The sequence below is a fragment of the Myotis lucifugus genome, unplaced genomic scaffold (genome assembly GCF_000147115.1).
Source record: "Myotis lucifugus unplaced genomic scaffold, Myoluc2.0 scaffold_184, whole genome shotgun sequence".
NCBI classification, from domain to species: Eukaryota; Metazoa; Chordata; class Mammalia; order Chiroptera; family Vespertilionidae; genus Myotis; species Myotis lucifugus.
Genome location: NW_005871232.1, coordinates 1,944,628 through 1,970,426, shown reverse-complemented (window position 1 = coordinate 1,970,426; position 25,799 = coordinate 1,944,628). Strand labels below are relative to the sequence as shown.

General features: G+C 34.0%; 1 protein-coding gene across 3 annotated transcripts in view; it reads left to right on the top strand.

Annotated features, from left to right (window-relative positions):
* The window catches only part of PTEN (phosphatase and tensin homolog), an 83,087-nt gene that overhangs the window by 45,314 nt on the left and 11,974 nt on the right, over nt 1-25,799 (top strand). For 2 of the 3 annotated variants that reach the window (XM_006096632.1, XM_023760479.1), the window contains exons 3-6: nt 5,902-5,946; nt 11,832-11,875; nt 13,687-13,925; nt 23,091-23,232. In XM_006096632.1, the coding sequence (XP_006096694.1) occupies nt 5,902-5,946; nt 11,832-11,875; nt 13,687-13,925; nt 23,091-23,232 (470 nt within the window). The remainder of the gene's footprint in view (nt 1-5,901; nt 5,947-11,831; nt 11,876-13,686; nt 13,926-23,090; nt 23,233-25,799) is intronic. The other variant, XM_006096633.3, reaches the window with a different exon arrangement.

Sequence of the window (25,799 nt, the reverse complement as noted above, 5' to 3'; positions counted from 1 at the left end):
GTTGGACAGTCTGTTCGATGCTTCTATGACTCTGGTTCTATTTTTGTTCATCAGTTTATATTGCTCATTATATTCCACAAATGAGTGAGATCATGTGATATTTGATGTACCACAGTTTTCTAATCTACTCATCTGCTGATGGGCACTTAGGCTGTCTCCAAATCTTAGCTATCGTAAACTGTGCTGCTGTGAACATAGGGCTGCATATATCCTTTCTGATTGGTGTTTCTGTTTTCTTGGGATATATTCCTAGAAGTGGGATTACTGGGTCAGAGAGGAAGGGAGAGGGGGAGAGAGATAGAAACATCAATGATGAGAGAGAATCATTGATCTGCTGCCTCCTGCATGCCCCCCTCTGGGAATCGAGCCCGCAACCCAGGCATGTGCCCTTGACCGGAATCGAACCTGGGACCTTTCAGTCCACAGGCCGATGCTCTAGCCACTGAGCCAAACCAGCTAGGGCTTGCCCATTTTTTGATTGGATTGTTTATCTTCCTTTTGTTAAGTTTTATGAGTTCTCTATAAATTTTGGAGATTAAACCCTTATTGGAGATAACATTGGCAAATATATTCTCCCATGCAGTGGGCTTTCTTGTTTTGTTGATGGTTTCTTTCACTCTGCAGAAGCTTTTTATTTTGATGTAGTCCCATTTGTTTATTTACTCCTTAGTTTCCATTGCCCTAGGAGCTGTATCGATAAAGATATTGCTACAACAAATGTCTATCATTTTGCTGCCTATGGCTTCTTCTAGGATTTTTATGGTTTCCTATCTTACATTTAAGTCCTTTATCCATTTTGAGTTTATTTTTGTGTATGGTGTAAGTTGGTGGTCTAGTTTCATTTTTTTGCATGTATCTGTCCAATTTTCCCAACACCATTTATTGAAGAGACTGTCTTGACTCCGTTGTATGCTTTTGCCTCCTTTGTCAAAATATTAATTGAGCATAATGGCTTAGGTCAATCTCTCAGTTCTCTGTTCTGAAGAACTCTGTCTCTTATTTTTTCTAATTTAAATATATATATATATATAATCTTCATCAATTCTGTACTCTTGGAAAATAGAATAGGACAGAACATTTTTTTCTCTTGAAAGTAGCATATGCTTATGTTTTAACAACACAATTGTAGAAGTGTTGAAAGTGAATTTGTGAAAACCTCCATCTCCGTCTCTGAAAACTAATGATAACCAATATGACCACTTTAGTATGTAGCTTATCCTCTAGACTCTAATTTAATATGTATGCATGGCTGCCAAATGTGGATAGTGTTCCCTGGAGCTGGGCAATGATATGTGCATATCCCTATTAATGTAGCGTTGGTTTATGTATTAGATTAAAAACTTTAAGTTACCAGACTTAGAATGAACTAAAAATGAACTGTTGACCCTCCAAAAGACCTTTTTTTTCTGCTCACATTTACATTGTATTCTTTTTGTGAGAAAGTTTTTTTGCAGATCATTTGTTGCTTACTCACTTTCTCTCAAAAGCAACCCATGGAGAAAGATATGGCAAGTAGCAATGAGTTGTTTTCTAAATTTTATAATCACTTCAAGTAATTTGTGCTTGTTTTGGTCATTCCAATTACCCTCAGCACATTAAAATACTGAGAAAAGACTAAAAGTATAAAGCTTTTTGAAGAAAATGTAGAGGATATTTTTATGAATTTGAGGAGTAGGGAAAGATTTCTCAGAGAGGATACAAAATTCTAAACAAAAGAAAAATTTAGTATGTTGGATTTCATCAAAATTTAAAATTGTTGATTATTAAGACATTAAGAAAAGGAAAAGACATTGTCGACAGGAGCAAATTTTTATGATACATATATCTAACAAAGGACTTGTACACAGAATATATAAAAGACTCCCATAAGTCAGTAATAAAAAGACATTATTAATTTGAAGAAAAAGAGCCATTGACTTGAATAGACATTTCACAAAAGAAGCTATTACAAATGTTTAATAAGCCAATGAAAATAAGCCTAACATCATTAGTCATAATAGAAATGAAAACTAAAACCCCAACAAGTTATATCATACCCATTAGAAGGGTTAAAAAAACACATACACAAACAAACAAAAACTAGCACCAAATGTTGATGTGACAGTGGAGCAACTGGAATGCTTTTGAAATGTTGGTAGGATTGTAAAATGGTACAATTGGTTTGAAAAACTATTCAGTGGTTTTTCATATGGTTAAACATATATCTACCCTTTATACTCTTATCACCCAGCAGTTCTACTCCTAGCTATTATTTAATTAAAGGAAATGAAAGCATATGTCCCCCAAAAGACTTGCAGAAGAATGTTTATGTACTGTATTTATAGTAACTCCAGACTGTAAACATCCTAAATATCCATCAGAGAAAAATGGATAAACAAAATGGTGTTATAGTCATTCAATGAAATAATGCAATAAAAAGAATGAATTATTGATATATGGAATAAATTGAAAAATATGAAAAACATTAGATTAAGTGAAAAGCCAGATACAAAAGAATACATATTATATGATTACATGTATATGAAATTCAAGGCCAGATTAATCTATGGGAATATTGGTAGATACCTGAGAGCTTGGTGTAGTTTTGAGGACAAATGGTTATGAAGGAGTTTTTCTGGGGTGGGGGAAGTGTACTTTATCTTGATTGGGGTGGTTGTTAACAAAACTCATAGAATTGTACCCTTAAGATATGTGTATTTCAATGTATGTGAATTTTACCTCAGTTTAAAGAAAAGTCCAAAACTACAAATTGAAAATGTACAACAATGTAGAAGATAAAGAGGGTAAAAGAGACAGTGAAAGGGTGTGCGGCATTTTCCCACGAGTTCCCAGATCTAACACACATATTGGCCAGCTTCAGACCACACCAGAGTACACACCCATCTCACATACAGATGGCAGACTCTGCAGGCACTAGAGCCCCACTAAAGCAAATCCTATTTCATGGGGTTAGCCTCTTCACAATAACTCCTCTGCTATAACCGTGGTCATTCCTCACAGCCAGTCAGCCTGAGAATCAATCCCTCCCACTGAAGTACAAACAGCAAGCAAGGTTCAACTACAACAGGAGGACACACAATCCACACAAAGAGATACATGCACCTGAAGTAAGTACTCAGCTCGGGTGACCAAGGAGATTTTGTGCCCAGGCTAACTCTATCAAGATTGGGAGATGTAGTAGCTCTACCTAATACATAGCAGCAAACCCAGGGAGGCGGCCAAAATGAGGAGACAAACATTTCCCAAATGAAAGAACAGCAAAACTCCAGAAAAAGGACTAAACAAAATGGAGATAAGAAATCTATTAGATGGAGAGTTCAGAACACAGTGTTGTTGTTTTTTAAATGCTTTTATTGATTTTTTTTATATAGAGAGGAAGGGTGAGAGATAGAGAGATAGAAACATTGATGAGAGAGAGACATTGATTGGCTGTCTCTTGCATACCCACTATTGGGGATCAAGCACACAACTGGGCATGTGCCCTGACCTGGAATTGAATCAGGGACCTCTTGGTTCATGGGTTGATGCTCAACCATGCCGCTATGACTGGCTGGGCCAAAACACTGGTTTTAAGGATGCTCAATTAACTTAGGGTAAGAGTAGATGAACTCAATGAGAACTTAACAAAAAGATAGGAAACATAAAAATGAAGATAGAAAACATAAAGGGCCAGTCAGAAATGAGGAATACAGTAACTGGAATAAAGAATACATTAAAGAGAATCAATAGTAGATTAGATGAAGCAGAGGATTGAATTTGCAATTTAGAAGACAAGGTAGCAGAAAACACCCAATCAGAACAGCATAATGAAAATGAATTTTAAAAAAATTGAGGATAGTTCAAGGGGCCTCTGGGATAATATCAAATATACCAACATTCATATCATAGGGAAACCAGAAGGAAGAGAGCAAGGAATTGAAAACCTTTTTGAAGAAATAATGTAAAACTTTCCTAACCTGGTGAAGGAAATAGACATACAAGTCCAGGAAGTGCAGAGAGCCCCAAACAAGATGAACCCCAAAGACACATCATAATTCCAATGGCAAATGTTAAAGACAAAGAATCTTAAAAGCAGCAAGAGAGACAATTAACTACAAGAAAGCTCCCATAAGACTGCTGGCTGACTTCTCAACAGAAACATTTCATATCAGAAGGGATTGGCATGAAATATTCAAAGTGATGAAAAGCAAGGACCTACACTACATTACCCAGCAAAGCTATCATTTGCATGTTTTGTTTTTCCTGGAGTTACAACTCATTTTCCGCCCTTTCACCCCCTCTTTCTTTTTAACTTTAGTTTCTATGTTCTTAACTTTAATTCATTCTAAACTTGCCCCCAGCTATATAAATCTCTCAGTATGTTTCAGCACATTTGATATTGCATCGATTTATTTTCTCTAGGAGTCTTCTGGTCTGCCCTAATCTGGATTAGTTGTTCTCTAGGCTTGATGTAATGCTGTCTGCTTGAGATGTTCCTTCACCATCATTCTTTTCCCTTCTCATGAGTTTGACTCTTCAGTTCCTGGAACTTGTCATCTTCTTTCATGGTTTACCATCATTATTTTGGTGTAGCACATTTTCTAGTAACTCCCTGAGAGAGAATATACAGGAAGCAAAATTATTTGAGACATTGCTTATTTAAAAATGCCTTTATTATATATTCACACTTGATTTATAGTCTCTCTTGGTATGGAATAATTTTCCCTCAGAGTAAGAAAGTTTTGCCCAATTTTTTTTTAGCTGCCAGTGTTGCCATTAAAAAGGGCGATGTCATTATGATTCCAGATTCTTTTTATGAAATCTATTTCCTCTCAAGTAGCTTCTAAAGTCTTAATGTTTATCTCTTCAATATTCAGGAACTTCACTATGATATGAATGCCTTTATTTGGGTCTATTTTCATAATTTTTGTGGATAGTCTTTGTGTCCTTCAGTTTGGAAACTTGTGTCCTTCAGTTTTGGCTATTTTTCTTGAATTTTCTGTGCTTTTCTATTATTTTCTCTGGAACTCCTATTCATATATTGAACCTCCTGGACTTTAAATCTTTTAAAATCATACCTTCTGTTTTCCATTTGTCTTTTTATTCTATTTATCCTGATATTTCCCCAGACTTATACTTTTCTAATTCCTCATAGGATTAAACAAATACATATACATAATGTACTTAATTAACATAGTTCCTGGCATATAATAAGTTCTTGTGTTGCCTGTAGTTGTTGCTGTTGTTAGTTTCTTAACTATTTTGAGGGAGAGGTCTTTAGTCTTGATTCTTTGACTTATTAACTATATATGACTTTGGTCAAGTTCTGTAATTTCTTTGATACCTACTTCCCTCTGTAAAATATGGATAAGCTCTATCTCAGATGTTTGTGAGTGAGCATCAAATGAGAATATATATGTGAAAGTTCTTAATAAACTTTGTAATAGTTTAAACTATTACAGAGTTAATAGTTTCTACTTACATCTTTCAAATATCAAAAGTTTTTAGTTTGAAAAAATGATGGCTTTCAGGGTTATTTTTAAGATTACTTGCTTGCATGTGACTACTTCTTGCAAATCTGTATGAATTAACTAACTAGCTAAATGCTAATACTGCCCTTTAAGAAAGTTATCTCTTAATATGGTAGGCTGATTATGAAAATATTCATCCTATGAAAAGCTATGGCTTTACTTCAGATTGTATAAATCTGTGTAATGTAATAATTATTTAAGAATGACTTGATTACTGATTTTAACCCAAGGAAGGAATATTTATTGGAGTTTATTTATTTCTCCTAAATGCTATTTGAGGTTAGGAAAAATAGAATCTGTCTTTTGGTTTTTCTCAATAATATTAATGTAATTTCAAATGTTAGCTCATTTTTGTTAATGGTGGCTTTTTGTTTGTTTGTTTTGTTTTAAGGTTTTTGGATTCAAAGCATAAAAACCATTACAAGATATACAATCTGTAAGTATATTTTCTTTTTTGTATGCTTCCAAATACTTCTAAAATAAATATTAAATGAAAGTTATTTTCTTAGAATGAGGTAGAGTTAAAGGTATATTTGAACAGAATGTATTCCTAAAACCTTTAGTTCAAGAAGTCTGATAGAGAGCATTGTTAGGTCATTTAGAAAGTGTAGTGATGAGGTAAAACAGTGTTGGCACAGATTTATGTTACTTAATGTGCTTTAAATGACTTGGCATTTAGCCCATCTTTGAGCCCATAGCCATGTAGTAACTTGAAGTGTAAAACACAGTAGAGCTTCTGTTAAAGCATTAATGACATCTTCCAAGGAGGTATGCTACACAGTGAATATAATTTTGTTTATTCTGTATCTCTAAGTCAGTTGATTAAAACAGCTTTTAGGGTAATCTCTAACTGTATATAACATAAATAAGTTACCTAAAATTGTTGAATTGGGTCATTTTTTTGTTTGAGGGAGGAATGTAAGGATTGCCCATTTGATATACCTAGCTCACCTTATCTTTATCTTTAACCTTTTGTTTTTTTCTTTTGACTTTGTGATTAGAGATGTGAAAAGGAAAAAAGGAACTAAAGAAAAATGGGAAGAAAATATTTAACCATTTCTGTCCTTGAAGACTATTTTCCTTTCCCCAAAATATGACTATTTTCTATTTTTTAAACAATGGCATATAATATGTGTTATTTTTCTCCCTGGCTCTTATTTTTTCTATGTGATCTATATAAATTATGCAACAGGAAAATTTTAAATCTGAATTTACTTATACTAATTCACTGTTACAGTTTCATAGAATTTATTTATCAAATGTAAGGACAAGATTCTTGTCTACCTTCAATGAGCATTTAAATCTTTACCAACAAGTATGAAAGATTCTCTGTCTGTTGGCTTGTGAGATGTTGCTTTTTTTAGCTTTAATTGAGGATCTGATCTGATAAGACCTGAGAGTGAAGTAGACACCAATATTGTTCCTCCTAGTGAGTTTTCACTAATTTCTTCAGATTTACAAAGAAGCATTTATCATGTACTTGACACGTTCGACATGATAAAATATGTTGTGGGTCAAGGTGAATAAGATGTGGTTCTAGTTCTCATGTAAATTGTAGTGTAATGTGCAAGGTAAAGTATTATAGAAGAGATAACTCTTATATAGAAGAGACTGTGTAGAGAACAGACGAAATAGTAATTGTACTCCAAAGGGATGATTTCACACAAAAAAAGGATGTTTGAGCTAGGATGAAAAGAATCAGTAGAGGTTGACCTATAGGCCTAGTAGGAGAGGAAATGGCATGGCAGGCAGAGAGAATGGCATGTGAAAAACTTGTTGGCATAATATGGCATATAATTCATTATGGTCAGATTATGGGGTGTGTGTGTGTGTGTGTGTGTGTGTGTGTGTGTGTGTGTGTGTAGGCTGTGGTAGAAGTAGATGACAAGATGGAAGAAAGTAAAAGGTGCTGTAGACACACATTTAGGTGGGCCCTAGCTTACAAATGATCTGTACATGTATCATCCTCTTTTCCTGATTAACTTTTCCTACAATAGTCCTTGTTTCAGATGCCAGAGGGTTTCTGTGCAGGAAATAAAAAACCACAAAGCTTTGTACTTTTTTAACAACTGGATTTAGAAGTTAAGTAAAAAAAGAAAGGAAAAAAAACAGGACAAGAAGTGGTCAAAAGCTGGAATCCATTAAATGAGTCACTTCAGGCTAAGACTCTCAGGATTGGGCATTTAGAGTCCCTGAAGGAAGGTAGAAAGAGATACTAAAGATAAATTCTTCCTTTTTCAAAATTTTATTCGAGTTTAACATTATGTTCAGAGATAGGAAAGGAAATTCTTTTCATTCGTGTATGCAGTGGTTTCCTGCTTCCAGAATTTAGGACTTAGGCTTGTACTGTCAGTATTGTGGTTCACTTAACATTATTATGGTTAAAGTTGGCATTGGGAACTTGACTGCCTGTTTGTTTTTGTATTATTGAACGTTGGACTCCCAAGTTAATGAACTGTCTTGTTACTAGTTGAGAGTAGCTTTTGGTGCATATATTTTAACTCCCTTTCTCCACTCTATTTAATGGAATCAGACTTTCAGAACTAGAAAGTATCTGCAAGAGATCATTCAGTCCAACCTCATTTTACAGATGGGGAATCTGAGGCCTAGAGAAGTTAGTGAGTTGAATAAGTTCACACAGGTACACACGGTAGCAGACCATCCACTGTTTATGCCAATGTTCCCTTTCTGGGTTATTTTGTTTGTTCGTTTTTGTGTTGTTGTTGTTTTTAACCTCCCCAAATTTTACTTACTTTCAGAAGTTTGTAGCGCTACCCAGTTGTAGCATGTTTGATTTCTGATGTCACTTTTCAGTCTTTGTCACCTGCTTTCTACCCCAGTTTATATTTCTGGCTCAGGATAAGTGAGTCTGGCAAGCAGTGGATGTTTCTATTTTATTTCTTAATTTTAAGCATATTAATTATGTGATATATATATGAATTAGTATTACAAACATATATAAATTGAAAGATATTAAAATATTTGTACTAGACGTACCTGAATTTAATAGTATATTAAACTTTTTATGGCACTTTCTGACATATATGGATGAAGAGGAGTTCTCAATGTAATATTGAGTTCTTTTTATTTTTTAAACGTATTTATTTTTTTTATTGATTTCAGAGGGGAAGGGAGAGGGAGAGAGAGATAGAAAATAGAAACATCAATGATGAGAGAGAGTCATTGATTAACTGTCTCTTGCACGTCCCACACTGGGGATTAGCCTTGACCGGGTATCGAACCATGACCTCCTGGTTCATAGGTTGATACTCAACCACTGAGTCATGCCGGCCAGGCAATATTAAGATTTCTTATTGTATAAACAGACTGTACCTGTTCATACCTCTATTAAGCATTCAGTAAGTTACTTTAAGAAAGGACAAATTTAATCAGTCATTACCAAATTCGGGTATACTGATACTTAGTAAATTAGTTGTGCAAGTGTGTGTATTTTATTTTTGAGTGTTCCTCTGTATAATCTGTATTCTGGTGGGAATAAGGGGAGGAGTGGGGAGATAGGGAATGAAGACATAGTATAGTTCTTGCCTTTGAGGAACTTAAATGTTCACTGGATACTATATATTCTATTTGACAAACAACTCCCATTATTTTGTGGTTAAAAAAAAAGCACCTCTCCATTATTTTGTGGTAAACATTTAGCTGTGGTTAATTTTTATCAATTAAGTTTTCTTTTGTAAGATGGGGATAACTCCATTCAAGAGACTACAGAAGATACCTACATGCCTAGCTAATTCCATGTCAAGTCTTACTTCAAAGGAAGCTTTTCCTGTTAATCTTATCCCTTTCTTAACTTTCTGTTCGCTGTTTCATAAAAATCCCTTTTAATGCCTCTTCATTTCTCTTGTCTCATATAAGCCAATATAGGGTGATGATAAAATATCTTTTAAGTCGAGTTTTAATTATAAAGAAGTATAAATCACTAATTCTAACACTTGTCTTAGTCAAATCCCATTTGCTTTATTTTTATGTATCTTCAATTTTGGTTTGTTGAGAGACTTCATAACATACTGCAAAAAATTTACAAGAAACTTTGTGTGTGTGTTTTTGAGGGTGTATATGCAGTATCAGAGAAGGTTTTAAATAAGAAAATCTTTATTCTTCTTCTACCAGCCACTCCCCAGATCACTTTCATCACTACCAGCCCCAGTATTTATTCTCACACATTCCCTATCCACGCCTGTAGAGATTTTCATAGCCTTTTCATGTTTTCATCATCACTATTTGTTGGCTGTTTTGTGCCAGATATTGCTCTTGTAGGAAAACAGGCTTTGACTAAATTTTGTTTTTAAAACTATTTTCAATTTTTATTATAAATGAAAGTATGGAGCAGTACGAGAAAAAGTTTGACTTTTGTAATTATAGCTTGAGTTCTGGTTCTTCCATTATTTTGGTTTGGGGCAAGTTTTTTTTTTTAGTTTTTTTTTTTTTTTTTTTTTAGTGTGCTTCTAAATCTTAGCTTTTTCATATATAAAATGGAGATTATATTAACTATTATCATATGGTTGTGAGGATGAATAAAAAACATGGAAACTCCTTTGTAAGGTGTGTACATCTAGTAGACATTTAGTAGCTCATTGTTTCCACTTTCCCTCCATTTCTTCCTCTTAACAGTAATATTTGAGAATCAGTTTATAAGCACTATTGGTCAAAGCAAACATTTTGAGCTTCTGAGAAAGCTTGGGAATTGTAGAGAACTGAATCTGTATGAAACCTAAAATGTTTATTTTTTGTTGTGCTATCATGAGGCCAGCTTCTTAGAATTGTTTTCTAGCTTATACCTCCCTCCTTACCTCCTAAGCCCTATCTTGTTTACATGATTCCTTATGAAATATTTCATTATGGATTCTTCACTTTTGACCATGTTGCTTCTTTAACCTGTACCAAAGAAAGTGTGCAATGTGACTATTTTCATAGCCAGTCCTCTTCTTTCTACCTTTCATGTCTTTTAATATGTGTATGAAATTATTTTGCAAGAATGAGTATATGTGCATATGTCATTCCTGAATAAATTTTCTAGCAAAACTCAATTTACTAAATTATAATAAGCTAAAACGGAAAAGCTTTGTTTTGAGCAGTAATATAAAAGTTTATTTATTTCAGGTCTGACCAGTCAGAAACTAGTGAATTGTAGTTTGTTTATAATTAGTTCAATGGTTATAAATCTGTTTAAAGTAGAGAAACTATACAGATATTTTCAGGATTTCCAAACGCAAAATGTAGGTCACAATCCCTTGTTTGAAACTCTTGGGCCAGTTGTGTTTTGGCATTCAGAATTTTTCAGTTTTCAGAAAGGTAACAGGGAAGCATATACTTTATTATAACACCCCCAGTAGGGTTTGGAACAGTACCTAGAATGAAATATTTGACTCTTTACAGTAAGTGTATTAATTAAGGACTACATACAATATCATAAATCCAGTTGGCCATAAATTTAAGAAAAAAATGGTAGACGTTTCAGACTTTGGAGATTTTGGAATTGTGGATTAAGGGTCTATGGATCTGTATTTGCTTTAAAAAATAAAAAAATTAAAAAATATATAATTTGGTTAGTAATTGGCGTTACCAGGATGCTGCTGACCACAAACTAATATATGGTATCCCTTTCTGAGCCTATTGATGCTTATAAACATGGCCTATTAATCATGAGTAAGCCAGTGCATGATAACAAACATGTCACTACTATTCAAAAGACAAGTTTGAGCATGACCAATGATAATGCTAACTCAACATTTACTATTCTGTATTGATTTTACTTATTACTATTTCTTTACTCTGAGACTTTAATTAAAATTTGTAACTTGAGAGGGTATTGAAAAAGATGACCTTTGGCTTATCTAAAGAGAGAAAGGTCTGGTTTTTAAAAAAGTTTAATAAGTATTGTGTCTGAGTAGATTAGCATCATTTGATTCTTTACTTTTCCTTTGCACTTGTAATTTTACTATTTTTAACATGTCTTTTAAAATAATAGTTTGAGGAAATTGTGTATGCTCAACTGTGAAGTAAAGATGATCTTAAAAACAGTTATTAAACTCCTTTAGCACGCAAAATTTCCATAAAGAAAATTTGAAGACATCACAAGTTTTGTAAGCAAATTGCATATACTTAACATTTTAAGCCTCAGTCTTCTTAATTGTAAAATGGGGATAATAACAGAATCTACTTCACAGGCTTAAAAGAAATAGTTAATATAAAACACTTAACATAATGCTTGGTACATTATAAAGTTCAGAAAATGTTTGTTACTATTTTTTTCTCAATTGTAGAAGATAACTTTATATCAAATTTAAACTTCTCTTTTAGATGTGCTGAAAGACATTATGATACCGCCAAATTTAACTGCAGAGGTAGGTATAAATGTACTGTATTATGTTAAATAACGTAAAACTAATAGACTAACTCTTACTGTCATAGCAATAATGATAATCTCAATTATTAAGTGAGATAAATATTTGTCAAATTAAAAAATTGAAAAATATAATTTGGCTGTCGTGTTTTAGGAAACAGGCGCCATATAAACCTGCCAGAAATATTAGGAAAACCAAATTGCAGAAGGGACTAAGAATTAGGAGAAATTTTTAGACTAACAATAGAATAAGGTGGGGTTTATATATACTTTTTGGAGGTATTTGGTGTAGTAGTAAGAGATTATACAGAGAAAACAGAACAATTTAACTTTATTAAGGAGCACGATTTAAAAGGTGGAAAGGGTATAACAAATATGGGTAAGGGGAACTTGAAAGGTGAGAACAGGGAACTGCTTTAAATGAGTTTTTCTTCAGGTATAGTCAGTTCTATCTCAGAGCCCACAAAAACTTCCATTTGTTTTTGTGGAACCCCTTGAGGCATGAGAGAACTGGAAAGTTGAGAAATTTGGCAGATGCTGTTAAAAGTGAGTGCCATGAGCTACCAATTAATGTATTTGCCATTGATGCCTCCTGAAAATCTAGAATGGACTTTCAAACAGTTTGAGAATTCAGAGGCACTAATGGTGAGAGTATAATCACTAAGAATGTTACTTTTTTTTTTTTTTTTTTTTGGCAAATTTAAGCTACTGCTTATTGGGCATAGCATGTTTTAGTCGAGGTTTATCTAGCTTTAAATAGATGTTTAACAGGTTTTTGTGTGCCACTGGAGAAATGAAAATAGAATGATGGTAGTCAGGTAGATGACTAAGTGAAAGTTATCCTCATGACACACTGTAACTGGAGAGGTAGGTATAGTTATTGGGAGCTGTAGTCTACCAGAAGAGCGCCTATCATAACCAAGGACTCAATGGTTTTTATCCTGTGCCACATTATGACTTGATTGAAGATCTAAGACATACTTTTTACATATTTAGATGACACAGGATAATTAGGTACATTAGATGTCAGAATATTGAAGGATCTTAATAGAGTAGAGCTGAGCAGAGACTAATAAGATAAAATTTAATTGTGATATATTTAAAGTCCTATTTGTAGACAAATGTTTAAAAAAAACTGTGCTCTGACTATAGGATACAGAAAAGTTTTGGGTTCTTAATAAGTCATGTGAAAAGACCTAAAACTTCATTTGATAAACTTTACTACAATTACATACTTTTTATAAGTAGTTTTTTCAGTTTCTTTTATAAATGCCTTTAAAGTCAAGTGTATACAACAGTAACATTTGCTAGAAATAACACATTTAGCATTTTTATTACATGAAATTTAAAATGCAGTCCTTTATGCAATCCTTTCTATTGTTGATTTATTAATTTTTCTTTTGAATATGTTTTGTGGTGATGCATTATCACAAGTATTATTACTTCTTTTATTAGAAAATGAATTCGGAGTGCTGACAAGATATTTATGTGACATTTCATTTTGAGTTCACCTCCACCTCTGATATGTTGTGACCTGTGCTACCTCTTCATAGCAAAGTTTCCTCCTTCATAAAGTGGGGAAAATAATACTTGGCCTCTCTGTCCAATGGATAAGTTTAAGAGTTAACGAGAGACCATTTCTATTAAAAAAATTAGAAAGTTATTAGGCAATAAATTATTTTTCTCTGAAGTTAAGTTTTTCTCTTAAACATTGGTAAAGCTTATACGTAGCATTTCTAAAATTAACTTACTTTTAATAAACAATTCAGAAGAGACTTTTCTCTTATTCTGGGGGGTTCTTTTTAACCACAGTTGCACAGTATCCTTTTGAAGACCATAATCCACCACAACTAGAACTTATCAAACCCTTTTGTGAAGATCTTGACCAATGGCTAAGTGAAGACGACAATCATGTTGCAGCAATTCACTGTAAAGCTGGAAAGGGACGAACTGGTGTAATGATTTGTGCATATTTGTTACATCGGGGCAAATTTTTAAAGGCACAAGAGGCCCTAGATTTCTATGGGGAAGTAAGGACCAGAGACAAAAAGGTAGGTTATATTTGCTTTTCTTTCCTCTTCCTAGATCTAAGAATTTATTGGAAAACCCAATTTTTAAAAAGAAAGCTGGTAACCTTATATCTTTCTCCTAAACATTTAAATCAGTTACTACCTTAACTTTTATGTGAGCAAATAACTGATTGAAATGTTCTGATTTATTTTTTTTGCTAGTATTTTTATGTCATGCTAGCAAATCTTATCTATGAACTGTATTGCATAGTTAGTCTCAAAATACTTACAGAGCATTTAAGAGTGCTGCACATTGATCAAAAGTAAGCTTGATATTTCTGAAGGTTGATTGAGAATAAAATGTGTTTAGATAATAACTTGGATGCCATTACCTAGTAAAGTATGATCTTTGCTTTTATAATAGATAAAGATTATTTTTTTGATATGGATGTTAATTTAAGTAGTTAAGATTAGTCAGAGGTTCTTTTATTCAGAAGACAAAAGACTTGAAAATCAGTGACAAATTTTATTTGTGTGGTAAATTTGAAAGCAAAAGTGAACTCTTGGGAGAACTTTTACAGTGATTTTTCAAGAGATTTATTTATTTGTACAGTAAATATGGCAAAATGTTTCTTGCAAAGAAATTTTGTACATTCCTCTGTCTCCAAAAAGGGAAAACCAAAACCATTCCAAGATAGATGGGAAAACTCATTTTAAAGAGCCTCTATTGAGGGAGATAAAACTTAATGTGAAAAATTTATTGTAGTTATAATAATTTTTAAGCCAGAGAGATTCTCTTTTTAATTCAACTTCAAAACAGACACAAGTGATCATATTCGTTATTTTCAACTGCATAGTTACATTGATTCCTGATCCCTTTGCCCCTTCCTTTTTCTTGTTGTATATGTCTGTGACTTTTTTGAATTATATCTAATGATGCCAAAGTACTGTTTATTGGTTGTAGTTTAAAAATTATATTAGTGCATGATTTTGGTGACTGTTGGTTATGATAGATTGACTTACATTTCTGTACTAGAGGCCCAATACACGAAATTTGTGCAAGAGTAGGCCCTCCTTTCTCCGGCTCTCCGCACCGGCTTCCCTCCAGGGCCTGGGCTTCCCTCTGGCCGCTGGCAGGCACCCAGGACCCGGGCTTCCCTCACAGCCTCGCTTCATCCGGAAGGTTGTCTGGAAGGACGTCTGGTCTAATTAGCATATTATACTTTTATTATTATAGATATGGTGTATACCCTGGGTTAATAGCACTGGAATGAATTCCAGAGCGGAGGACCCAAGATGTTTACTTTGTTTCATCCTTTCATCATGTAGGGAAATTTTGCTTCTGCTGATTAAAATCATAGAAGGTAAATTGTTTTTCACTGACGTGAGTAAATGCAGGGCAGCACAGGAAAAGAGATTGAATTGGAAGAAAACCATATAGAAGTGGATAAAATTAAAATAACAGTTGCAGGAGCAGTGGTAGAAATTTAAAACAGGGTTGATGAGCAGCAGCCATTTTGATAGTGGAAAGAAATCAGGTAAGAAGAATTTAAGTAAGAAAATAGAGAAGCTGTGTAATGTGGCACCATAACACTAGATTTAAGCTAGAAACTCTCAAACCATGTTATACACCTTTTAAAAATATGGTGAAAACTATAAATATTCTCTCAAAATGTGCATAGTATACATGAACATAAAATTGTGTTTTTTTTTAAATATATATATTTTTATTGATTTCAGAAAGGGAGAGGGAGCGAGAGATAGAAAAATCAGTAATGCGAGAGGTTTGTTAATCGGCTGCCTCTTGCATGCCCCACACTGGGGATCAAGCCCGCAACCCAGGCATGTGCCTTGACCAGGAATTAAACTGTGACCTCCTGGTTCATAGGTCAACGATCAACTACTGAGCCACGCCAGCTGGGCCATAAAATTGTTCTTAACAGATTTTAACTGCACTGAAAACTATTTTTTAAACATAGAATGTGAAAGAAATCTTCTTAAGAATTATTTCTCCTTTTTTTTTTTTTTTTATGCAAAAATCAGTGACTATGCCCTGGCTGGGTGGCTCAGTTGATTGGAGCATTGTCCCCTATACAGAAAGGTTGCAGGCTGGATCCCTGGTGGGGGTGTGAACGGAGGCAACTGATTGATGATTCCCTCTTATTACATTAGTGTTTCTCTCTTTCTCCCTTCCTCTCTAAAATCAATAAAAACATCCTCGGGTGAGGATTAAAAAAAAAAAATCAGTGACTACTTTTTGAGAATGATAACTAAATCTAAGTGTTACAAATTAACCCAAATTAAGCATTTGTTCTGCTCAATAGTAAATTTTAATGAAAGGGCTGCTATTATTTAGCTTTTAAATAACACATGAAAGTATTCCATTTTCTTTGACTTGGCAACCTTTGTGTCATCTTTGATAGCCAGTCAGTTTTGACTTACTTATTTCGGTCAAAACAAGTGCTGAAAATCTTATCTTAAAAAAGAATGAAAGGACAAATGGAATCTGTAGATTCTTTTGACAGTGTTGTGTCAAGAAATAAGAATTTTCTAAGACTCTGCAGATAAATTCATATTGATTTTGCTTTCTAGTTAATAAGATCATTTTCGGCAAGATCCTGGCCCAATGCTATGTTGGGAAGGAAAGGATTATGACTACACATTTTAGTTTTAAAAATGAAGAGTTAAACTATAAATGAGTTCAGTTGATAGCAGCGAAATTCTGGCTATAGATTTGTCTTCTGAAAGCCATTGAACTTGTGTGTAGCAAAGAAGTTGCTTCTAATTCTTGACAAAACCTCTTAAGGACCCCTTGATTGAAAGTCTTGACTTTTATAACTTTGGCAGTTTTCACAACAGTAGATTTTTCATGACGAATCCTCTTGCATAGGCTATGATTTAAGGCTTGGCACCCATGAGGCAGTCGAATACTTTCACAGCAATAGATAAGATTTCTCTCAGGATTGATGGTAGAGTCTTGCACCTCAGTGTATGCTGATGAACAAAGTAGAGTCACAGTGACATGCACAACTCCTGTCTTTTAACCAAAGCAGCAAAACCAGATGTTTTGCCAGGTATTAAGGTATACTATCTGTCTCTACAGAATACTGAGATTTCTTCAGGAGAGTGTCTTTAGTTTTTTTTTTTCCCCCAAAGAGACTTCACCATTCTGAAAATGTTGATATCCCTTGAAGTTTCCAAAAAGAACTCTAAAATAGAGTTTTTTCTTTGATTATGTCACCATGGATGTATTTGATGAAAATTAGTAGCTGGCTAAGCTGAGAAGTCATATGCTGAAGGAAAGTGGTATTTCTAAGCCTTTCATGGCTTGCTTCATAGTTTTAGGAAATAGAAAATTTATTTGTTTTAAATGAATAAAAATTGTTTGATAGAGATACTACAACAGTCTTTCTACAAATACGTTTGATCATTTCTGAGGTATTTGCCTTCACCACATTCAACTGTGTGACTTTTTTGCTTGTTTGGCATTACAGCCAACAGCCTGGTAACATGCTTTAGTCAAGAATTTTAAGTTGGGCTCAAATAAAAATTTTGTAATGGTTTAGCCCAGTGGTCGGCAAACTGCGGCTCGCGAGCCATATGCGGCTCTTTGGCCCCTTGAGTGTGGCTCTTCCACAAAATACTGACTTCTGTGCATGGGCCACGAAGTTTCAATTGCACTGTACGTGCGCGCCCGCACGTGGTATTTTGTGGAAGAGCCACATTCAAGGGGCCAAAGAGCCGCATGTGGCTCGAGAGCCGCAGTTTGCCGACCACTGGTTTAGCCTTTTCTAACTCAACTGTGCTCTCACATGTTCAATCATTTTCCACTCCTTCCTCCCTCTTACATCTCCACCCCAACCCCTAAACACTCACACACATATGCTCCCTTTCTGATGCAGGTGCTTGTGCAGGATAGTTGACTGAATGCTTCTGACAGTGAGAACTAGCCATAGAAGAAGCACTTAGGATATTACATCTCATCATGTTCAGAGTTAAAAGTAAAACCCAAGTATTCTTCAGCTTTATTATACTTTATTTTCTCTAAGTTAGATCCAAGAGACGTCTCCATAATAAAAAAGCGAGGGCATACTTTAATTTATATTGTCAATTCTGTTTCTCCGTAGAAGTGAGGAGAAATTTGCTGAAATGACAAGCCCCATGGGACATTGTTATTAAATAGGGGCCACAGTGAAAATATAGCAGAGAAATATTTATGAAAAGAAAATGTAAAGTTTGTCATGTAATAGTAAAGTTTGTCGTGTTGAGTGTAATAGCACCCACATCATTGGCAGAACTGTTCTAGGCACAGCATATTCTTCATCCTCTTATGGATTGGATTTTCTCCCAAGTAAAAGGTATTGGGTTTAAAAAATGGAGTTTGTGCATACTGTTAAGGATGTATGCAGTAACATTATGTTTAACTGTCACATGATATTAAGATTCAGAGTTGAGTAATTTAGGCCAGAATTGACTTTTAGCGTCTTGGAATGAAATAATTCAGATCTGTGCTTAGTTCATGATTGATTAATATACCTGGACCATATTGGGGGATGAATTATTCACAGGCTCTAAAGGAGTATCCTAATGTGTATATTTACCCCTTTACCCCGTGTATATTTTAAAAGGAAAAGAGGAATTTATGAGTAGTTGCTGTTGACAAAGCTTATCTTACTAAATGTTCTCATTTGCATTTTAGGTTGAAGCAGCATTAGAAAGCTAAATACAGCGGATAAAAGTCATAGGATTTTTTTTTTTTTTGCAGGAATGTTTCTTATTGTATAGATGTTAAAACTGAGGCTCAGAAAGATGAAATGCTTTGATTAAGATTATGCAGTTAATGACAGCAGAGTGAAATTTTAGTTCCTTGGCACACTGTTGATCTTCCTTCTATACTGTTAAGTTCACAAATCCTGAAATTGCAAAAGAATTTTGAGGCTGTTCATTAATCTCTGTACAGGGTCAAACTCTTCTTAAAGGTCATGTAGTGCTGATAAAATTGGCCTATCTTGAAAGGTTCCTCAGTTTATACCCTTCTTTACAGATGCTAGGGCATTTAATGACCCTTGATTTAAGAAGTTAAAAACGTTCAAATATATTACATGTTTACCTAATAGTTGGAGTATGTACTAATGAAATAATATATATTTTTTAAAAAAACTTTTTTATTGATGAGGGAGAGAAAGGAAGTGAGTGGAGAGAGGGGGCATCAATTTTTATCGTTCCACTTATTTAAATGCATTCATTGGTTGATTCTTTTTTTTTTTAATAGATTTTATTGATATTTTACAGAGAGGAAGGGAGAGGGTTAGAGAGTTAGAAACATCAATGAGAGAGAAACATTGATCAGCTGCCTCCTGCACACTCCCTACTGGGTATGTGCCTGCAACCAAGGTACATGCCCTTGACCGGAATCGAACCTGGGACCCTTGAGTCCGCAGGCCAATGCTCTATCCACTGAGCCAAACCGGTTAGGGCATTGGTTGATTCTTGTATGTGCCTTGACTGGGAATCAAACCCGCAACCTTGGTGTATCAGGACGATGTTCTAATCAACTGAGCTACCTGGTCAGGGCTGACATAATATATTTTTAAATTTTAAAGACTGTAACTTCATCATAAGAGAACTTAGCTGAGCTTGAGCTGTTGTTATACAACTATGGAATTTTTCCAGAGAAGTATGTTATAATGAATATAATTGATTATCAAAGGTACTTTTATTCGCAAAACATCTACTGTTGGATATATTCTCTTGCCAATATTTCCTTTTAGGTTGAGTCTGTAGGTTTGCATTTTTATAATTGTGAACCACTGTTATAGGAGATACATACATTTTACCAATTTTTAGTTGTGTTTGATTAATTTTATTAGAACTGACTTTAAAGTTGTTTTGCTTATATCCTTAATTTTAATTATAGAGAAACATTAGAAGGCTGAATAAAATTGTGTTCTGGTGACATTTATATAGGAACAGAACGCTGCTTCTCATTCTCCTCCTTCTTCCTCTCCTCCTTCTCTACCTTCTCTTCTCCTTCCCTCTCTTTTCTCTTTCCCCCTACCTCCCCGTTTCCAAGAAAGAGGAGCCAGATGTCATATTTTGGTGAAGAATTTATAGACTGTGCAGAGACTCTCCCCAAAATAATCTGGTGCAGAGTCTTGACATTTCCTCAGCTGACTTAATGCAAATTAGGTGCCAGAGTGGTGGGCGCCAGGTTACCATAAAATGTGCCATTGTGTTAGTAATGTCCAAATAATACTTTCAGGTTCTGAATGTTTGGTAGAAGTCAAAGTACAACTCATAACTCCTATAAAGAAAAATATTTTCTGAGAGTGAGATAACTTCTTGAGGAAAGGAAGACTATCTTTCATTCAATAATTTATAAGAAGGCAACTGCGTTACACCTCCATAGGGCAACTCCTAGGATGGTTTTCCATTTAGTCCTGTGCCTCACAATATGTGTGTTTGCACTTATGTTTCAGAATTGTAATCAGTAACTCACAATATTTATTGTAAGCGATGAGTAAAGAGTTAAAACATCCTATAAGTACTGGTAAGTACGCATTTAGAAAAGATTTTCAAATGTTCTGAATTTAAAGAGGCAAACTTTTATTATATGGCAAACTCACCCAGAATCTCTGCTAGTCCCCTCTTTTTCCCTTGCTTGCTTTCTTTCAGTTGGTAGCAGGTAAAGAATGCATTAACATTTATTTTCTTTGATTAAACTTTCAGGAAAAAAATATTTGAACTTTAGTTTTTCTTTTTCCAAAGCAATAATTAGAGAGACAGTTCCTATATGTTATGATCTCTGTAAGTGAGCTTATAAGCTTTACCTTTAATGAAGACTTAAATCTTTTAGAATAATTAATACTAACTTTATTCTAAGTGACCCAAGAAGATGGAATTTTCTCATTTTTCCGAGGAATGAATTTTTATGCCCTGTCATAATCAGGTTATTTTTTTCTAGTCTATATACTAAATTTCCCCAGATAGTAACCAAATGAAATTTTATCATTTTCTCTTTATTTAAAACAAAATAAGCTATAATTATCCTCTTTTTCAGCTTTTAAAAAACTCTTCTGTCCTGGCCTAGTAGCCCAGTTGGTTAGAGCATCATCCTGATACACCAAGGTTGCCAGTTCAATCCCCTGTTAGGACACATACAAGAATCAACCAATTATATCTCTCTCTCAAATCAATAATTTAAAAAATTAAGAAAACATTAAAAAAAACCTCTTAATATAACATTTTTATTTTTTCTAACATATTAATTCTCCTGGACTAAACTGTTCTAATACACAGTATGTAAGCCTTGTTATCCAATTTATATATTAATAAAATTATAAGATTTTTATACCTTGAAGGACCTTGATATTTAATTCGGTCCCATTCTAATATAAATGATAAAACAGATCTGCAAATATCAATCTGCCCTGGGTCATTTAATATCGCTGTATATCTCAAAACCATACTTCTAAACTCAAATCCAGTATTCTTTCTACTGTACTATGTTCTCTTGTCTGAATTATTTTTCTTTTATTATTTTGATCCCCAAAGAAGTAGAAATAGAAACTGAAAAAGGGGAGGGGAAGCATTTGTATTATAATGTCTTAGCACTCTTTTAATTTCAAATAAACTCAAAATAACGTAAAAGGAGACTTGCTCATTGGCTATATAACGCTAAAAATGCTCTGGCCTGGATCTAGATGCTTAACAGATGTCAGGAATCTCTCTCAGCTCTTTCCTTTCTCTGGACTGTATATATATATACTTTATTTTCAGGCAGGCTCTCTGTAATATAATGGCAAGTTATGAGTCCCAGTAGCTCTAGCTTTACATTCTGCCTGCTTTAGCAACTGCTGTGGGAAGAGATCTACAATTTGAGCTTAAATTCCTAGATTAAGTTCTAGCTTAACTGGATTAGGGCATGTACCCATTCCTTAACTAAACACTCTGGCCAGAGGCTTGGGACATATATCTGAAGCTGAAGAATAGAGCCCACCTTCCACACCCCCAAACCACAGGGAGAATGATAGCTTCCCAAAGGAGAAAGGATGCTGTGTGGAGAGAAAAATGGCAGTGGTCTGCTTCATATTAGTCTCAAGGATTCTGTGATTCACGCACCACTGTTTAATACATTATTCTTTAGAATTAAAGCACTATAATACGCTGAACTTTGGAGATGCTTTATGAATAGAAAAAATAAGAGCTCAAAGAGGTCTTATTATTGTTTTTAATCACATAGTTAGTAGATATGCTATTAGTAAAACCCAGATGAGGGAATAAAAAGTTTTAGAATCAGCCCCGGAGACAACCAATGGATATCTCTCTCTCTCTCATCAACAAACCTATCCTCAGATGAGGATTAAAAAAATATTTTAGAATCAGATTCACATTTAGATTCAGATGCAGGTTTTGAGCAAAATAACTATTTTATGCTCAGACTGTTTATCCTTAAAATAAGAGGTGATAGGATCTTTTTGGTAGAGTTGTAGTAGTGTTAGGGATATATGTAAAATGTTTGACATGTCGTTTAATATACAATGACTGCTGTTATATGTTGTCATTGTAATAATAGCCATTCCTAAGAGCCACATTTCTTCCTTTGGTGAATTACTTTCCTGTAACAATCTTGTGATCATTCTGAAATGTAGTTTTCCAAGCTACAAGCAAACATTATATATTAAAATAATCTACATTATTTCTGAATTTAGAAGTGCCAGTGAAAAGTTTACTGAAGTAGAAAATTACGTTTTTAACTGAGAAATCTAGATTGTGAATTCATACTAGAGAAGATGATCTGAGAATATTGATGCATAGAATATGAACAAAACATTATATATTTTGGGTTGTGGTCTCTAGGTAGTATTCTGGTTTGGTAGTAGTCTAGGTTTGAAATATGTGTATAACCTATACTTTAAAGTCTCTTTTAAAAGAGATTAATCATATACAAAGATTTACATAAAACAACTAAGGTTAAAAAATAGTTTATTAAAAATATATCAGACAAATGTAAATTTCAATGGCAGATGATGTTGCTCTGATTTACTTTGTTAATGAGCTGCACTTAAATATTAATCATTTAAGGTCAAATTTCTAATGTAAATTGTTCTTCAATGGGTACAACCCAGTTACCACAATAATTTAAGTGAAATGATTATAATGGAACATTTCTTTTGAATTTGGCTTTTCTCTTTTTCTGTCCACCAGGGAGTAACTATTCCCAGTCAGAGGCGCTATGTGTATTATTATAGCTACCTGTTAAAGAATCATCTGGATTATAGACCAGTGGCACTGTTGTTTCACAAGATGATGTTTGAAACTATTCCAATGTTCAGTGGCGGAACCTGCAGTAAGTGCTCCAAATTCTCATTCTTCCATGTACTGGAACACTTTTCTTAACATATGTAGAAGTTTATATAAAAATCGGCCCGTGTTGCCCAGTGGTTGAGTGTCAGACCTATGAACCATGAGGTCACATTTACATTCCCGGTCAGGGCACATGCCTGGGTTGTGGCTCTAACCCAAGTAGGGGGTGTGCAGGAGGTAGTTGATCAATGATTCTCATTATTGATGTTTCTCTCTCTCTCCCCTCTCCCTTCCTCTCTGAACGCAATAAAAATATATTTTAAAAATATCTAGAAAGAAATTTATTGCACTTAAAATTTATGCAGGAATATATATATATATTTCTGAAACATCCATATTGATTAATTAGCTCAGTTGTTTAGTGCACTGGTCTAAAGAAGCCAAGAGCAATGTTTTAATGTCTTTGAAACCAAATTGTATTTATGAAGGAAAAATTCTGTGCTGCAATTACCAATTGCAGCTTAAGTTTTGATTAGATGGCTAGAAAACCTGTCCTGTCACATCCAGCATCAGAATGGCAGTGGGGTTCATCAGTTTACTGAGGTTGAAGCACGGACCAATTTCTTCATATCTTAAGGAAGACTAGATATTGATAGAAATGGTGACAGGGACAATAAAGAAGAAAAGAAAAAGTGATAAGACATGATGACGGGCTAGAGTATATTGACTGAATAGGGTTGAGTCAAAGTGTGTGCAGTATTAGAGAAAATCTGGATTTAGATTTGAGTATTTATAATGCAGTTTTGTAGTTTCTATATAAGATACCACCACATTATTTCTTTTAATAATTCTAATATCAGAGGTATTTTGCAATTCATTAGTGGTTTTAGTTTTTAGCTTTAAGTTTTGCTTAAACTTAAAATATTTATGTAATTTAAAACAATTTTTATCCCTAAATTAATTTATACCTAGGAAATTAATTTCCTGATGTTGTTTATCTTTGTCAGATAGGTATGATCACCTTCATCAAATATTTTCTGTATTCTTAGAGCAGGGCAATTTTATCAGAGACCACAGTTTTATTAATAGAGCATGATAAAGGCTTCTAAGGGGCCTCTTTGATCCTTTTGTCATCTCAGTACAATTTTAAAGACTGCTGGATGCAAGGCACTAAGCTATCAGAGGTGATTGATATAACCTAGGAGCTCAACAGATTCATAGAAGAGAAGGAAAAAGGAAGAAAAACTCATGCTTTTCCTATAGTACAGATATCAGTATAAGAGCCAAAAGAAAGGCATAAAATATTAGAGAAATAATAAGGGAAAAAAGAGAACATTCAGTTTAGTAATCTTATATAATGTTTTTCACATTGCTTCTCTTAAAAAATTTCACCAGTTCTCCTTTTCTACATTTAAATATTGTGTTGTTTTTTTGTTTTTGTTTTGTTTTGGTCTCAGTATTAATTCATACTGACTACTGAAATCTTTTTAATCTTTACTAATTTTCTATGCACTCTGATTTAATACTATGTAGTAAAGCTGTATATGATTAAGTGGGAGGTCGTATATATAAATTATAAATGCTAAGAAAAAGTTTTGGGGGATTGTCAGTTTCATGAAGGACGTCCAGCTCTGTATTGAACACTGGGGAAAGCATAGAGTTTAGATTGACATTAAAACTGAGGGAAGTATTACAGGCATTAGGAAATAGCTGGAATTGAAGCACAGCAGAAGGAAATGAGCTGGGCAAGAAATGCAGAGACAGAGAATAGAATAGGAATAGAAAGCGTGGCTCCCTGTTAGACAACCTTGAATGAGGATTTCAGATTTAATATGATAAATACTACAGTGTCAGTGATAATGCTGGAGGCCTAAACTGTGTTGAAAGTACAGTTGTGTAGAAAGTGATGATAGCAAGAGGTGGAAAATGGTGGACAAAGGAAGCCAGTTATATGACTTGCTCTAAGCAAGATGTGCTTTGCTGGAGCAATAAAATGGAATTAGTTTATTTTTTCTTCTGCCATTTTTATTTGAAAATTTTGTCAAGAGTTTCTATTCTGGTCAGGTGAATAATTCACTTGGGGTCATGAATGTTGACATTTTAGTTTTAAATGTTTTAATTCAAGTGAAGGTAAGCTGTTCACATGAAGGATAGGTATTCAGTGAGCACTTGAATCTTTAGATGAGAGGATATATCAGATATTTTGGGAAGCATCAGGAAAGAGACATAGTAGTTAAGCCTTTCAATTAAATGTGGTGTGAGGCTATAGGATGAGAATGCTCAGAGGGAAATGGTGAGGACTCAGACAAGGGGAGTTGGAACAACTGCGTTCAAGAGGAATAAGAGGAATCAGTGAAGAAAACAAACTTGTGAAAAGAAAGTGTCTTCTGCAAAGTTGTCAGGGATTTACAACATTTTTTCTTTAATGTTGGTCTTATCTATCTAAATATTAAATTCATATTGTAAAGAAAATTATTTTTCTCTAGTGATTTGAGGAAATCTTTTCCACTGATTTTTATTACAACTTTTTAGCTTAGTTTTTGAGAGAAATTCTGAGTAACACTGATTTGTAATTAGCTTATTGGTTATAATTTAAAATTCTTGCAGATA